Consider the following 16,945-nt stretch of genomic DNA (forward strand, 5'->3'; position numbering starts at 1 on the left):
AGGTTCAGGATGTTAACATCTTTTGTCTACTTCTTTGTTTTGTTTCACCTTTACAGGAGATAAAAACAGCCCATAAATTAGCCAAGAAGTATTATGTAAGCCCCCCACAGTGGGCTAAGTGTCTCTACAGTCATAGTTACAGCCTATGGTTTATTTGTCTGCCAGCCTACATCAGAGTTGCACATCCCAAGGTCAAAGCACTGCAGCAGGCATACGATGTTCTAATTAAAATGAGAAAAACTGATGTGGAACCACTAGATGAGGCAAGTGCAAATAAAAAACCACATTACCATAAACATGGAATAGAAGAAAAGGTGCAAATATAGTGTTTTGCAGCTACCACCAAGTTAAGCATACTTACAGTTTGACATGTTTAAAGCCAGCTTGAAATGATCTCAAAGAAGGCCGCTTAATAGTGCAACTGGAGATTAATTTCCTTTTTCATCACCAGCTGGGTCCAGTACTCCAACTTAGTGTTGCTAGTCTTCTCCCAGACTTCCAGAGCACTGGAACAGGCTGCCCAGGGGGGTTGTGGAGTCTCCTTCTCTGGAGACATTCAGAACCCGCCTGGACACATTGCTGTGTAACCTCATCTGGGTGTTCCTGCTCCAGCAGGGCAATCGGACTATATGATCTTTCAAGGTCCCTTCCAATCCTTAACATTCTGTGATTCTGTGAAAGTTCTTGAATGTGCCTATTTTTTTAAACACACTTTGAATTAATGCTTTGCAACCTTACTGAACTGAAGGAATAAGGAGTTTGTGTGCAGCATACCGTTCTTTCAGTAGTATCCACAGGCACAGAGCAGCAAGTTATCCTGCTTTTAGCGTGGATGTTTCCTTCCCTCCTTTAATTCACAAACAGAAGAGCTGAGTGGAAAAAAATTCAGCATTCTCAACAATGTGACTGCTGATGTTATTTCAGCTCCTGTGATTTCCTGTTTAATATTTGCTCCCTCTTCTGGCTATTGAGTGTTACATACTGAGTAGCTGCTGTCACATGGCTTTCCCTTTTACGTGTGTAAATGTTGGAAATCAGGGAAGAGGTTAGACTGTTTAAAAATTCTTGTCATCAGTCCATTTATGCATTTCTGTATCTTGCCAGGTCTGCTACAGAGTTGTAATGCAGCTCTGTGGACTGTGGGGTCAGCCTGTTCAGGCTGTGAGAGTCCTCTTTGAAATGAAAAATGCTGGAATACAGCCAAATGCAATCACCTATGGTTATTACAATAAGGTAAGAGGAGCCTTGAGCTGGACTACTGGACCAATGTCTCTCTTGCTGTTGTCATGCCCCTTGTCCTGTAGCATGTTTTGAATGTTGTTTCTAATGGCTCTTCACTTGTATTTGCTGGTTCTGTTGGGCAAGCAATTATTTTGGACATGCTTACGGTTCACTGAATCTACAGTATGTAGTTTTACACTGTTAAGTTTACATTCCTATGCTGTTTGGCTAACGAAAAATTCTGGTGAAATACACATTTATAATGTTTGCAAATTTTGGAACCTATCTAGTGCTTCCATCTGTTCCTAGGTGTGTCCTTTAAGGTAGCAGGATCCTAGATGGATGAAGGATGGAATTAGGCTAGTTGAAGTGGCCTCCCCACCTTTTCCATGCTTCCAAGTTCCTGTAATATGGTGATGAAACTTCTTAGTAAAGTAGACTGAGTAAAGTTATAGGAAAAGAGATGCTACTATGCTCTTTCGTAGCTACTGAAGTATATAAATAAGAATGAAACCTACTATGTTTACTTAAAGAAATCTTGATTTATGTCAAGATTATAATAAAGCTATATTATAATATAGCTATTATATCCAGAGCTGTAGGATAAAAGGGAACAGCTCATAAAAACTCAAATATTTGTCCTTCTCTTCACATGGCTGACTGGAAATGCCTTTTCTGAGTATGGAACGAAAAGCTTCTCACTGTACTTTGTTTCTTAGTTTTACTTTCTTACTGTTTTTGTTATTGCAATGTCTCTTTCTGTAGGCAGTTTTAGAGTCTGCTTGGCCTAGCAGTAACCGCAGTGGCATATTCCTGTGGACAAAGGTACGAAATGTAGTTCGTGGTGCGGCACAATTTAGGCTGTGCTTAAAGAAGTCAACGGAGAGCCCACAAGTACCTGTGAAATCAGGTAATAAGTTAAGTGAAATGGATTTATTTCTGCTGAACAAGAGCATGACATCCTTTCTAAGGGACTGCAGCTAACATTTTGGCTTTTACAAATAGAAAATCTCTCCTTAAGTGTATAAAAATAGATAATTGCCAACGTGATGCATGAAACAGTCTTAGTATGTCTTTAACACACTGAAGAATTAATTTTCTGATTCTGTTGGTAGAATTGCATATTATTTTATATGTGCAAGCAAAAATATTTGCTGTTGTCTGAAGAGGTCAGATTTGTTTAAAAACTTGAAAAGTTAAATCCTTTCTTACTAACCAGCTCTCGTTCATGTCTTTAGCTCTGCGGAGTACCACGGGTGGAAGTGATGGGGACATGGTGAGCCATGGTAGCGTGGATAGTTCTAACGATGCTAACAGTGGGGAGCACACTCTCTTCGTCAGTGACTTAGTCAGGCTTGATTCCATTGATAATCACTCTAGCACAGGTACTAGATTCTGATGGGTTTCACTACTAACAGTCCCCCAAATGGCTAAATTTTCTAGTCTCCTGTTGATCTCCCCTCCACAACCACCACCTTCCCCCATTGAGGATGTAGAGAATGAAGCATGGAGTTAAACTATGTAAAGAAAAAGAAATACACTGTTGTTGAATATTACTCCTTTATGCTAGATCATGCTGCTTTAGTTTAGAGTAAACCATAGCAGAAATACAGTTATGTTAAAATAAAATGTCTTACCGTAGTCTGATGAACCTTGCTTTTTTTGCTAATCTTCAGAAAAGGTATGAAGCCTCTGACATGAGTCTGTTCAATTTTTGCTTACTGTTATTTAGTCATAGAAATTATAGTCTGCGTAAGTAAAACCTTTCTCTGCATTAAAGGAAAAGCGCAAAAGTTGCTGAGGTGATTAGAAAATAACATTTAAAATGTTGCTCCTTGATTATAATCCAGAAAGGCCTAATTAGCATTCCTGGAATTAGTATGTTATGTTTAGTTATAATAAACTATGCTTTTAATGGCTTCTTAATAGTAGTTGCTAAACTTGGAAATAAATACAGAAATTATCAGAACCTTGTTGTACGTTCTTTATAAGACACCCTGGGAATGGAAAGACAGGTTAGAAGCTGGAGAAAAACTCTGTCTTAAATGTGGTATGCACTCTTCCAGACAAACTCGAGTAAAAAGAGTGCACAGGAAATTAATCACTTGATTCTTCATATCTGCTTTAGTACTGATTACATCCTACCTGTGCACAGTCTGAACTAAACTTCCTTTCTGTGTGTAACTTCAGAACTTACTGTACAAATGGTTCTTGCGCACTCTTCATGTTTTTAACATCTTGAGCCCTTCTGTGAAGAGAACTTTGATTCCTGTGCTTCATCTGATATACCTGCCTAGATTACTGAACTTTCCTTCTCTCTGCTCTTTGTTGCTCTGATTTTTCCTCTTTGCTGTCTCTTGGGTGCCACGTTTGTCCTTGGCTATCACGGTGTGGGGTGCAGACTTATATGGTGTGAAGCCTTGCATGCACGTGTGCATTATTTCTACCCTTGAATGTTACTTCTGCAGGTAATTCACCCATTTATTGATAGGGTGTTTTCGCTTCTGTACAGAGCAGGGGTACTAATGTTATTGAAATGATGGTAGAAAATGAAGACCAAGGAATGTCAGAACTTGCTTTTCTATGTAAAAGGTTTTTAATACAGTAGACAGCTGTAATAATTGATGGCTGCTCAAACTTTATAAATTTAATTATTTTTACATGTTTGCTCTCTGTTGGTAAAATAAACAGCAATAATACATATTGTAGATAAATTATGTGTTACTCAGGTTTTATGGAGCTCCATGATACCTTTCACACTCAGTAACTTACACTTTGTCTTTTTAAATACTGTCATGTGTTCTAATAGGTACTGTAAAGCATATAAAAGATTGTTTTTAACATGTTACTGAGGGATATGTCCCATATAGTGTTTTTGTATTTTTGCATATGCACTCAGATAAAAATAATAGAGAAAAGAGTCTTTCTGGATTGTTTCCTATGGCAGATTTTTTGGACTACTGTGAAATATTGTGGTTTTTTTGTTAGGTTGGTTGGTTGGTTTTTTTGGTTTTTCTTTTTTTGTTTGTCATAGCTGTTAATTTTAACTGTTATCTTGGAGGAATAGGCTTTTAAAATGTTTAGAGTTTTACTTTTTTTCTATTATGTTTTATACTTTGCACTATAGCACAAATCCATAGCACAGTTTATGGTACAATTCTTTTCAGGGATGTATTCATTATTAGAAGCTTGCTCAATTACTATTGTGCTTGTCTAAATTTCTTTTGTAGATGCATTTGAGAATTTAGCTTGCCCAGCAATGAAATATTTCATGCTAATGAGAAGGGAAAGGAATGAAAGGAGATACGCAGTGTTATAAGTATTTAGTCACTATAGTGCTCTTGGGGGAATAACTTGTATTTATTATAATAATTAGGAAAGTAAATTTGGATTGTATAGCCTAATTATCTCATCTGTCACCATCACCAATGAACTCTTCTGGTGAAACAAAATGTGAAACAAATTAATTTCAGTTCTTTTATTTTCTTATTGGAAAACAAATTTAGGAAATAAAAACAAATCTGAGGCATGTGTTTGTATTCCTTCAAACAGGTGGTCAGTCAGACCAGGGCTATGGATCCAAGGATGAACTTTTAAGAGGTGATGGGGATAGTCTTCATTCAACTGAAACACAAGTAGAGAAAGATACTACTTCTAAAGCTGAAGACCTAATAGGAGGTTAAGTATGCATGTTTACATTGATAAAGGCCTTTTGTAATAGATCTGCTTCATGTATTAGACTACCACAAATACTTAATGTATTGAATTAATAATGTTGCCAAGGTCAAAATATGACTGTATGAAATCTGGTGGACCACTTATGTGCCCTAGGTAATATTAATAGCAGTGGAATACATATAGGTAGAAACAGCCTTTTATTAGACTAATTCAATATAGATGGAAAAATCGGGCAAGTGCTGGGGGACACAGTATTTTGTATTCTGTTCCTCTCATTTGTATATTTGAAAAATTGACTATTTCTTTAGCCATACAAGTTGACTTAATAGAAGGCACTACTTTTTCCTTCAAACTCTTCTCAGCTGCAGAAAATATGGTCATCTGCTGTCTTCTATCCAGGTTTTGTCCTTAGTCTTTCTGTATTTTGTCTCTCTCCTTGATGAATCTGTTTCCTGTCTGTGTTACTATATCCTTAGTGTGAGTTAGGGCTTCAAAAGCTGTCATTAGACAAAGAGCTCTGCATGAAAATCTGAGAACTGCTGTTCGTGCTCTACTTTGGTTAGTTGAAAAAATATGAAAGGAAGAAATTGTATGTGCTCTAACCTTGTGAACAGCTAGGTGCTCTCTGCATAATACTATGTACTGTCATCTCTCTGGGTATTATTTCCAGGAAATGCATGATACCTAGTAGGACTGATCCTTTAGTTTGAAATCACATAAGGGAACAGTGTTTGAGTTTCTATTTTCCATAACAGTGCAAGTGAAATTATTTTGTTAAATTAACTGAAGTTCACATTCTCTTGTAGAGGATTGTACTGCAAAACCTGATGAAAAGCAACAGCTGAATATAGAAACTCATAGTCCAACAGACCCGCCTGTTTGGGGTAACAGTATTGTGAAAGTTCCATCTGGCATTTTTGATAGCAGTGGAAGGAAAAGTGGTGGTGAGTCATTGGGTGAAACAAAGCTTGCTAAAGTCCTGATATTGTTGTGCTATAGTGTTTAGCAATCTTCTTCATGCTAGGGAAAAAAAAAAAAGGAACTTCTGTTCGAGGTGCAGATATCTCATCCAACATTTGCTTTCCACCATTATCCTTTGCAGGTGAATTAGTAGGAACCTGTGAATTCTAAGGTTGAAACTCACTGTTGAGTAGATTTAAATCAAGATTTTCCCTGTTGTGCACTGATAGTGTTTCAGTGATATACTAGAAAACCAAGAGAATTAGGGTCTTCGCTCTAGATTTTGTCACCTAAACCTTATTGTCCTTGGACAAGTCTCTTTATTTCTTTGGCTTACATTGCCATTGTATAATCTGGGAATAATGCATGTTGTCTTTGTGCCATACAAAATTTACTTATGTAGCTGGAGCTACATGATGAGGAAGACTTACGGATATATAAAAGCCAAGTCTTGGGACTAATTTTTTTTTTTCTGCCTTTGTGCCTATCCTTGTCTAAGGCAACATAGTCCACTTCATTCTAGACTGATAGTAAAGGATAAAGTCTTAGGCAAGAAGTTGCCTAGAACCTGTCTGGCAATCACAAGAACTGATGACTAGTCAAGAAGCAGCATTGATGTGAGACTCAAACATCTTCCAGCAGTGGATATGGTTCATCGAGTCTTCTGTTGGGATCCTAATACAGTAGAATTCCCATACTTACGCAGGTTTTTTCCTAGCTAATACAGCTTTCTAGCAATAAATATTCCCAATTCCTCCAAGAAAATTGCAGTAAATACAAGATTAATTAGTATCTTCCACAGGCTAAATTTAATTAGCTTTTCCAAATATGGCTTTGTCATAAATGAAATAATGCTTCTGTGTTATGCAGACACACACACTAGGGTTTTTTCAGAACCAGAACGAACTATGGAGTTTAGTGTATAGATCTGTGAATATAGCTCTGGAAAAAAAGAAAATAGAGCAATCTTCCCTTGTAATTGTACCTTCCTCTAGTTCATGGATGTAGTACCTCCTCTCTGCTGGCTGTTGGCACAGGGAAAGGAGGAAGAAGCCGTAAAAAGCTTTGACTTCAAGGAGTCAAAGAGTAGATTACTTTTTATCTGCAGGATGCCTTTGCAGCCTGTAAAATACCTTGTTAATACTAGTGTAACTTCTTAATGGATAATTTGAGATTGTAGTGCTCTCCATCTTCTCACCAGTAAGGAGATGAGGAGATTTCATATGATTTTAGGAAATAAACAGTTTTGGTGGCTATGGATACCATATTAATGCCTTTTCTCTTTTAGAAACTGGTTCTAGCCCACTGTTTGTAACTCAGGATTCAGCTGAAGATGTAGTCTTCGGTGATGTTTCTCCTAAGAAAACAAGTGAAAAAGGACAGAAGAGGCAGAAAATGTTTTCAGAGAGAAGCTGCAGTTTCAGCAGTGAAAGCAGAGCAGGAATGCTGCTGAAAAAAGGCAGCTTGGACTTGCATTCTAAAGAAATAGCAATAATGATGGGAGCAGATGCCAAGATCCTAACAGCAGCTTTATCTGGGGCCAGAACCTCACCCTGTCATATGAATAAATCCAACAGCTCTGAAAGTATCGTTGACCAGCAGGTTTCTGGCATAAGTGGCACTTGGAGTTGTGTGACTGAGAGTGATTGGGAATTGGAGCATAAGTCTTCACCAGTGCTAGAAGAACCTGGGGAAGGACAGGAGCATCTTGAGAATGGGAGAGATGAAAACATGAACACAATGGAAGACATGAACCTTGAACAGTCAGCTGAGTCCAAAAACCAGAAACCAGAATCCAAACATGAAACTACTAAAAGGAATAGCTTTTATGGAGTGGTTAAGCCTATTGAAAGGGAAGATGTTGAAGTAGGCTTGGACCCTTTATCTTTGCTGGCTACTGACAGCATGCAACCAAGGCATCCAGAACTTGAGGAAAAGTTGGTGTCACCAGTTGCAGCACGTAATTTGGCAGATGAAATAGAGAGCTATATGAATCTGAAGAGCCCATTGGGTAGTAAGTTTCCCAGCATGGAACTGCACAAGCCAGACAGGGAGGTGGAAGCCTCTGGTACACTTGGTCACTCCCAAGAAAGGAGGTCAAGCCTGCCTTTGGATCCTGTCTTGCCATCTCCTGAGTCTTATGAAAATCGGAGAAGTCCTTCTGTGTCCAGATCCAAAACATTCACTGGACGACCAAAGCAGCAAACTCATCCGCGAGTTCAAAAGGAGCGGTCTTCATCTTTGACAGGACTAGGTCGTTCTTCTCCACATGGCTCGTTAGGATCTGTCGTAACAACTTTATCCAATCTGAAGTTAGACAATATACTGTCTGGACCAAAAATGGATGTTCTGAAATCAGGCATGAAACAGGCTGCCAATGTGGCCAGTAAGATGTGGGGAGTTGTAACTTCAGCCTATAATTACTCGGATGAAGAGGCAAGTGCTTTTCATACAAAAAATTTGGGGAGACAAAGAGAGGCAGTTTCTGTATCCAGAAGGTTGCTTCACAAGATAATGTTTTTTACTAAGTATTAGCTTTTATTAGCTAATAAAAATTGTATTTTATGTATGGTGGAGTTTTCCTCTGTCATTAAAAAACACTTTTCAGACAGAAGCAAATTAAGTGGTCTTGATGCGGTAAACTTTGACTTCTTGTTCTCAGCATTCCTCCTCCCATTTATTTATTTATCTATTTATCTTTTTATTAATATTTAAATTTAAAGAAGCTGCACCAAGAAAACTTAGTAAGAAAAAATTATGTCATTTTAAGTGATATCATACTGCTTGTCTTACCTTAAAAATAAGAAAAGGTTGTGAAAACAAATCACAAACCTAAGAAGTGAGGTTGGTGAGAATTAAAGTTGAAAGGATTAAAGGACAGCCTGAGATCTAGTAAATTCACTCATCAGGAGTTTGGAAACTAAATGTTATGGTTCTTGTGTGAGCACACTTGATTAACAGAGTCTTTTTCAGGGAAAAACATTTCAAAGTATAATGACACAAATGAAAGAACAAGGTGGGAGGGATACAACTTCCTCCTTTCCATATATATGTTGTCATTGCGCCTCCAGACATAGTTTTCTCTCTTAGAAAGGCCTCTGCTTGATCCAGTTAACCCCTGGAGCTGGTGTTTGGCTTTAAGTATCTTCTGTCTTCCCTCTTCAGGCTTTTAAGATAGCTTCTTGTTGACTTTTTCAAGTTCTCCCTCCTTTCCCCAACCTCCATAAAAGGTGGGAAAGGGGAAGATAGCTGTCTACCTTTGTATCTACATGAAACCAATTTAAGTGATGTTAGTAATGGGGTCCTTTCTATTAAATACAAAAACTTTTTTTTTTTAACCAGATTATGCCTATGATAGTGAAAACTCACTGTTTTGCTTTCTTTCCTGAGTTTTTTTCACCTGTGACCTGGGTTTTCCTGTGTGCCTTTCTATTATACTGACCTATTCTGTAGGATTTTGTTCAGTAGTGTATCATAATCCCCTTAACATGACTTATTTTAATTTCCTTCAAGGATCTTTTAATTCTTTTGTCTTTTAATTCTGCAACTTCCCCCTTTAGTATCCTAATGATTATACTTTGTCACGCCCTGTGTCTTAGTGACTATGTTATTGCTGCATCATTTCAGCTGGTATGTTTCATTCCTGTCCTCAATTCTGAAAATATAAGACTTTAACTCAGACCATTTTTCCTTCATTTTGCATATTGTCCACCGAATCGCTATTTCTGCATAATTTTTCCTGTTTCTCTTGTAATGAAGAATTTTACGTCCCTGTCACTTTGTTTGATCCTCACCTAAGTATTTTCATTGCTAAAGCCTTTTGTTTTTCCAATATCCTTCTGGTTTGTCCAATGTTTGTTCTTTTTGGGGTTGTATAGATTCATCTTACATCTAATAATTTTTTTACATCAAGATTTCACCTTAATCTGCTACTTAATTGTTTATTTATTACGATAAAGTTGGAAGTCAACTAGTGTCTCTGGAAGTACTCGAGTGCTAATTTTCTTTTTCCTGTTTTAAAGGAAGAACACAATCGACCAGACTTTAACTTCCCTACTGGTTTTGAAGATAGTATTTTAGGAGATAATCTGTCACTGAGAGCTGGAGTCCCAGGGCTAATTACAAATGAGCTTGCACAAAGTACTACTAGTCTTGGCAGTAGCAGTAGCAGTGGAGATGCAGGAAGACAGCATTACAGTGCAGGTGAGATTTTTCTCCACCCTCCCCACCCCCCATTTGTTTATAATATAACAAACAGGGAAAATTATTATGTCTGAAATCATTCATAACAGTGGAAGCTATGGTAATGTTAAATTATTTCAAGTCTTTAAGTACAACCAAATTTGTGCTTCCATTCTGTTTGCTTGCAGTAGCAAAGAGCTAATGCTTCTCTCTTTGTTAAATGTAAAAAAGTTTATATGAAATACAGGGATTTAACTGTAAAAATACCTCCTCTGTGCATGTGATAGGAAGATTCCTAACTAGTTTTAGTCAGGAACCCCTGCTTATTCATGTAAAGTCATACTATCCTGAAAGTTCTTGAGGTATTAATACAGAAAAGCAGAGCAGTGTTCGAGAACTGCAAATACTTGCATAACTTACGCAGATCTTTTGAGGAAAAACCAACCAAACAACAAAACTTAACAAAACAAACAGAACCAAAAACAAACAAACAAAACCAAACCTACACAAAGAAACAAAACCAACCCCACAGCCCAAATCCCATAATAAACACAAAGCAATGCACACAAAAAATGCGTTGGCTTTACTGTGGAATAGGAGGTATTGGATGCATACTTGATTTGAAGTTGTGAAGGTAAATAATTGGCAAATATATGCCTATTGCTAAATTGTCCTATTTTTAATTTTGTTTTCCCCACAGTTCTAAAACTGGATGAAGTGAATCTAATCATTTTCAGTACAGATTTCATTAGATTTGATTCTTACGTTGAGAAAAGTGTGTTGCTGAACCAGCTTGGGGTTTGGTTTAGCTCCCTTCGCAGTTCTTTAATGATGCAAGTACCATAAAGCCATCTGCATCAAGATAGGAAAAACTATCTTGCGGGCTGGACATAAACTCACCCTGTCTAGCAAAATCTTGCTGAGATACCTTCTAGTTCCAGTTAGTCAGAAGGGTTATAAGAAGTATCTATAGAGAGTAGCAGGCACCAACAGGATATATAGAATTTTTTCACAAACAAACTTTAGCTGAAGAAGCAGAGGAGCTTCCTTTATGACAAGGGGGCACTCGTAGTGATTTTTTTGAATAGGAAAGTTTCACTAGGCTTGTCAGAAGTAGTAATGATGGTAGGTTTACTTCCTAAAACTGATTCTGTCATTTCCATCTGGTAGATATATTCAAACTCATTTTCCCTTTCTCCTGGGCAAAGCTTTTAACCCTAAAACCCGGCCTTGCCGAAGAAAGATTTTGTTTTACTGCGATGTCAGGCATGGAAAACTTAAGCACAATAATAGCATGTCTGGTATCATGTGTCTTGCCTGGTACTGCCCTTCTTTTCGCTTTTTACATATAGATACATCATTCAAGAAATCTCAAACAGCTTATTTTAGAGTATGTATATTGAGCAATCTTACTGCTCTCTGCCATTCCTTATTCTTTCCTCGTATTTTCAGATGTTATTCACTGATGCTTTTTTTTTCTTTTACCATTTTGTGATATATTGTGTTAGACAAAAATAACATTGAAATGTTAATCACAAAAGTGATATTTCTCTATTTTGTAATTATAATATCAGTGTAGTTACAGAGCTAAACATGTCTTTGGAGATCACCTGGTACAATTTTATGTCTTGGTTGAGCAGAAATTATTTTATTTGTGAATGGGTGAACTACTCTTTCCTTGAATACAAGACCAAAGTAACTCTTTCTGTACAGGTGAAATTTCATTCCCAAGAAGTATGAAAGTTCTGGATTCTGAGAAGTCAGAGCACAGCTCTTCATATAATACTAGTTTATCCAGCATTTTCCAGAACTATGCAATGGAGGTAAGATTAATAAACTTACAGATGAAAGATATAACTATTCAATATTACTGTATGCATTAAATACCTGTTTCATTGGATTGTGATTGATTTTTCAAAACAATTTTTTCCATGTTTCTACTGCAAAGGTGCTTAACACTTTTAGCCCAGAGTGTGACAGTAGCTTTATAAAAGGGAAATGTGTTATTATAAATACTTTTATGTATCTGTCATATATAGACAGAAGACACAATTGAGGGAAGGATCAAAACTTGAAGTGAGACAGAAATTAGAGAGGAAACAGTTTGTTTTTTTTCTTTTCCCTTTCAATCTTTTTGTTTGTTTTTTTTCCCTTTATGAAAATTATGTGTTGATACTAAATAGTTGTGGTGGGTTGACTACAGCCAGCAGCTAAACTCTCACCCAGGCACTTGCGTACTTCCCCCTCATCAGTATGAGGGAGAGAATTGGAAGCGCAGAAGCAAGAAAAAAAGCTTGAAGGCCAAGACAAAGGCAGTTTTCTAAGTGAATTGGGGGAGAAAAAAAGGAGGGGGGACAACACAAAACAAGTGATGCAAAGGCAATCAGTCAGCACCATGACATCCCAATGTTACATAGTGTATTTTTGGTCGGTTGGGGTCAGCTGTCCTGGCTGTGTCCCCTCCCAACCTCTTTGTGCACCCCCAGCCCCCTCACTGGGGCAGAGTCAGAGAGAAAAGACGATGCTGGTGTGTAAGACACTGTTCAGCAATAGCTAAGACATTGGTGTGTTATCAACACAGAGATGGTCACCAGTCTAGAACACAGCACCATTAAGTCTGCTATGAAGAAAATTAACTTCATCCCGGCCAAACCCAGCACAATAGTGATTTAATATCTCTCTCTGTTTCAGTTATCATTTGTAGCTGCTTTCAGACTTCAGATATATAGGAAATGGTCACTGCATTTCCCCTGGTTGCTTTTCTTTAAGGTGTCATGTTATTTTGCTAGGTCTTGTGTAATTTTCTTTTATGTTTGATCGTCTGGAGATTTAGGCTTGTCAAACTTCTGCACTGCATTCTATAAGAGACATAGCATAGTAGAAGAGAAGATGTTGCTGTTGGGCAAATATCTAAAATACGTTATATGCTGTGTTGATCTAAAATATATGCTGTGATTGGTGGTTTTTTGGTTTTATTTCCTGTGAGAATGAAACAATAAAGTAAGAGGAAGCCTAAAAAATAAGGATTATAGACCATTCTTCAGCTAGTACAGGATTCTCTTCTACAATCTTTTCTCCAGTTCTCAATCTAGTTTAGTGATGAGACTTTTACTAGGTAAAAAAAACTTCCTATTTTTTCCAGTTGCATTGGGCATGCATGGCAAGGTTTTGGTAGCAGGGAGGCTAAAGGGGTGCCTTTTGTGAGAAGCTGCCAGAAGCTTCCCCTGTGTCTGACAGAGCCAATGCCAGCCAGCTCCAAGAAGAACCTGCCACTGATCAAGGCTGAGCCATTCAGTGATGGTGGTAGAGCCTCTGGGATAATGTATTTAAGAAGGGGTAAAAACTGCTGCATAACAGCAGCTGGGAGAGGAGTGAGAATCTGTGAGCGAAACAACTCTGCAGACACCAAGGTCAGCGAAGGAGGAGTGCAGGAGGACCCTCAGGTGTTGGAAATTCCCCTGCAGCCCATGGTGAGGCCGGCTGGCCCCCTGCAGCCCAGGGAGGTCCATGGTGGAGCAGAGACCCACCTGTAGCCTGTGGAGGACCCCACATCAGCACAGGTGGATGCCTGAAGGAGTCTGTGACCCCGTGGGAAGCCCACACTGGAGCACGCTCCTGGCAGGACTTGTGGCCTCGTGGAGAGAGGAGCCCAGGCTGGAGCAGGTTTGCTGGCAGGAGTTGTGACCCCGTGGGGGACCCATGCTGGAGCAATCTGTTCCTGAAGGACTGCACCCTGTGGAAGGGACCCACGCTGCAGCAGCCCGTGAAGAACTTAGGTTGGAGAAGTTTGTAGAGGACTGTCTCCTGTGGGAGGGACCCCACGCTGGAGCAGGGAGGAATGTGAGGAAGAAGGAGAGGCAGAGACAACGTGTGATGAACTGACCCCAAGCCCCATTCCCCATCCCCCTGTGCATCTCGGGAGGAGGAGGTGGAGAATTCAGGAGTGAAGCTGAGCCCAGGAACAGGGGAGGAGTGGGGGAAAGGTGTTGTAAGGTTTGGTTTTTATTTCTCATTACCTACTCTGACTTCTGATTGGCAGTAAATTAAATTAATTTCCCCAAGTCAAGTCTGTTTTGTCTGTGACAGTAATTAGTGAGTGATCTCAGTGATCAGCCAGCCAGTGTCAACCCACCACACCACTATAAAGATTTCTTTTGTGTTTGGTTGTTGGGGTTTTTTTGTTTTGTTTTGGGTTTTTTTGTCATTTGTAGGGTTTTTAGTTGTTTAAATTTGTTGTTGTTTGGGGTTTTTTTTCTCTTTTGGAGAAGTGGACATGCATTTACTTATACAATTCAAAACAATTTATGTAAGCTGAAGGTTTCACAGGAGTAAGCAATTGTAAATGCTAAATTAGTAACGTTTCAGGGTAATGCTTCTTCCAGGTCTCAAAATACCTAACCAAAATGAATTCTTAGTATTTGCATTTCATAAGTAAAAGTTATGTGGACAAGATAACTGAGTATGGTGAGTAAGTAGTGGTGAACTTATGCCTCCCAGCTGGCATTCTGATACCTGTTAAACTCCTGTGGATATTAAGCCTATAAAGCCCATTATAAAAGAACATGAAGACAAGACTGATAATATACATTCTTTGCTGTTCTAGGTATTGATGTCAAGCTGCTCTGAATGTAGAGCTTGTGGTGCTTTGGTTTATGATGAAGAAATTATGGCTGGGTGGACAGCAGATGATTCAAACTTGAACACTACTTGTCCTTTCTGTAAAAGTACCTTCTTACCTTTACTTAATATTGAATTTAAAGACCTACGTGGTTCTGCAAGGTTAGTGGGTTTTATAGATACTCTCCTTCTGCCTTGGCACTGGCACATGGTTATATTTTTTCACAAAAGGATCTTAGTTATATCTCCCAGTATTTTTGTCTAGGTGTTCACAAGAATGTCAGTGCCTGTTTGACACTCATGATTGTACTGAAAGAAATTATAAGTCGTGTAAACTATTGAGTTTCATTGTAAAACAGCCAAAAAGCAAAGAACTGATTGCCTTTTTACCACTTCTTCTTTTCATATATTTTTGTAAGCGTAACTATACAGAAGGTACAAGTGTTTTCATTTTGTTTAGCTTTTAGAAGAAAGCTAATGGATTGAACTTTTTAGAAACATATGAAACAGTATATACATCTGTCAGCATAGAATTTCTCCCAAATTAAATTTACTAACAGCTTTGAGTTACAGCTTACTGTTTCTCCAGTAGTTCTCCAGTTTAAGCTTTCCCGCTTATATTTTTACCTCTTTTAATTGCATTGTGAAGGCTAGAACTTATTTTAAGGTAATTTAAAATGGATTTTCACTGTCGTGGTTATTGCTGTGAAACAGAGATTCCATTAGTGTGTTCTAAAGCTAAAACTGAACATCTGTAGAGTGTGTACTTAGAAACCTTAGCAAAGCAAGACACATTCCTGTTATCTTGTGCCTGTAATAGTGTGGGGTCTTCTAGTCCGTAATGTCGCATTACAATAACACCCATTTTCAGTGATGTGTTAGCTATTGATGTGGTGTTGCTGATTAGGAACCACAACAATCTGAGGTCACTTGTAATGATTTATGTCCAACGTAGCATTACCTGTCTTGCAGATCAAATCTCTATATGTGTTTATTTACTCTGCCCATATGAGTTGCAGTGGAGGAAGCAGGATTATGTTTGTGTCCAGTTGTCAAGAATTTTAATGTTATGCTTCCTTATTTTTGCTGCTTTTTGAAAGTAAATGTAGAAAATAATAACTTCAAAAATAACTTTATGCTTACATCTTAACCTTTTTATTTCCCCTCCCATTCATGTTATAACAGCTTTTTCCTGAAGCAAAGTACCTCCGGAGATAGTTTACAGAGTGGTACCCTTCCATTAACCACGGATCCCTTGGAGCACAAACTGTTGTCCAGTCCAGCTGTTGCTGACTTGATCAGTTTTTCAGATCACCCACAATCCAGCCATACCATAGCCGAAGAAACGAGCTCTGCAGCTGAGCAGAGGTAGGTAAAACAGGATTGTTAGCTCTGTCAAAAATATGTCAACAATTCCAATATTTCTCCTGTATTTCTAAAGTCAAGGTTGGCTTATGTACCAAATACGGTGGACAGGTACAATTGTGACCTGACAATGGTCTGTTTGCCCTCATTCTTTTTGCCTGTTTTAAGTGTGCTTTTATCAATTTGAAGTAAGCTGGTTCCACTAAATGATTGGGGTTTAGAGATACAACTGTTGAAATAAATTTTCAGGACCATCCACTATTGAGTATAGGTAAAGCTTCTACTCAGTATTGTTAGAACACACTCACCTTTTAAAGATACACAGAAATTTAAGCATTACTTTTCCTTCCCTTGTGTTTAGAATTAAACAAGAAGGGCACCGTATTATGGGGAAAAATAAGTCAATTTTCTGGAACACCCTTTTAAAGAGAAAGCTCTGAGAGCACTCAACACTCGTACTGAGCTTGTCTTCTATGACAAGTAGTACTGATATAAAACTGAAACTCAGAAAGACAATACCACTTTTGAAACAGTTGGAGCAAAGAAGCATTAAGGAGAAGATGTCATACTGGAAGAGGGAAGAACTGAAATAGTGCTGCTATGAATTTTGACCTTTTTGCTGGGATTTATTGACATTTTGTTGTAAAAGGGTAGTGTGTTTGTTGCTTGTTGTTTTATTTGTTTTCTAATCATTATTCAGTTTTGAATTCCTGAGCATCAGTGCCCCTGAGCTAACGAATTAATGCTTGTATCAGACTATTAAAAGTTAAATATTTTAAACTCTAATAATAATGGTGTTATTGCTTATCTTAATATCTTAGCTCTGGTGTCATGTATTTTTAACTAAAGACAAATTTAGGAGTGAGGGTCACCTCTGAATGAATCTTTTCCCTCTCTTTACAGATTATGTGGAAGCAGGTAC

The 16,945-nt window shown here is 38.1% G+C and overlaps 1 protein-coding gene across 1 annotated transcript in view; it reads left to right on the forward strand.

The window, feature by feature from the left end:
• DENND4C (DENN domain containing 4C) overlaps positions 1-16,945 on the forward strand; it is a 75,741-nt gene that overhangs the window by 46,647 nt on the left and 12,149 nt on the right. Inside the window, exons 17-27 of the mRNA XM_065657686.1 lie at positions 57-263; positions 1,105-1,233; positions 1,987-2,131; positions 2,460-2,606; positions 4,774-4,899; positions 5,706-5,843; positions 7,148-8,295; positions 9,882-10,062; positions 11,755-11,864; positions 14,645-14,820; positions 15,844-16,026. Of these exons, the coding sequence (XP_065513758.1) occupies positions 57-263; positions 1,105-1,233; positions 1,987-2,131; positions 2,460-2,606; positions 4,774-4,899; positions 5,706-5,843; positions 7,148-8,295; positions 9,882-10,062; positions 11,755-11,864; positions 14,645-14,820; positions 15,844-16,026 (2,690 nt within the window). The remainder of the gene's footprint in view (positions 1-56; positions 264-1,104; positions 1,234-1,986; positions 2,132-2,459; positions 2,607-4,773; positions 4,900-5,705; positions 5,844-7,147; positions 8,296-9,881; positions 10,063-11,754; positions 11,865-14,644; positions 14,821-15,843; positions 16,027-16,945) is intronic.

The sequence above is a fragment of the Caloenas nicobarica genome, chromosome Z, assembly GCF_036013445.1.
Source record: "Caloenas nicobarica isolate bCalNic1 chromosome Z, bCalNic1.hap1, whole genome shotgun sequence".
In the NCBI taxonomy this organism is placed as follows: Eukaryota; Metazoa; Chordata; class Aves; order Columbiformes; family Columbidae; genus Caloenas; species Caloenas nicobarica.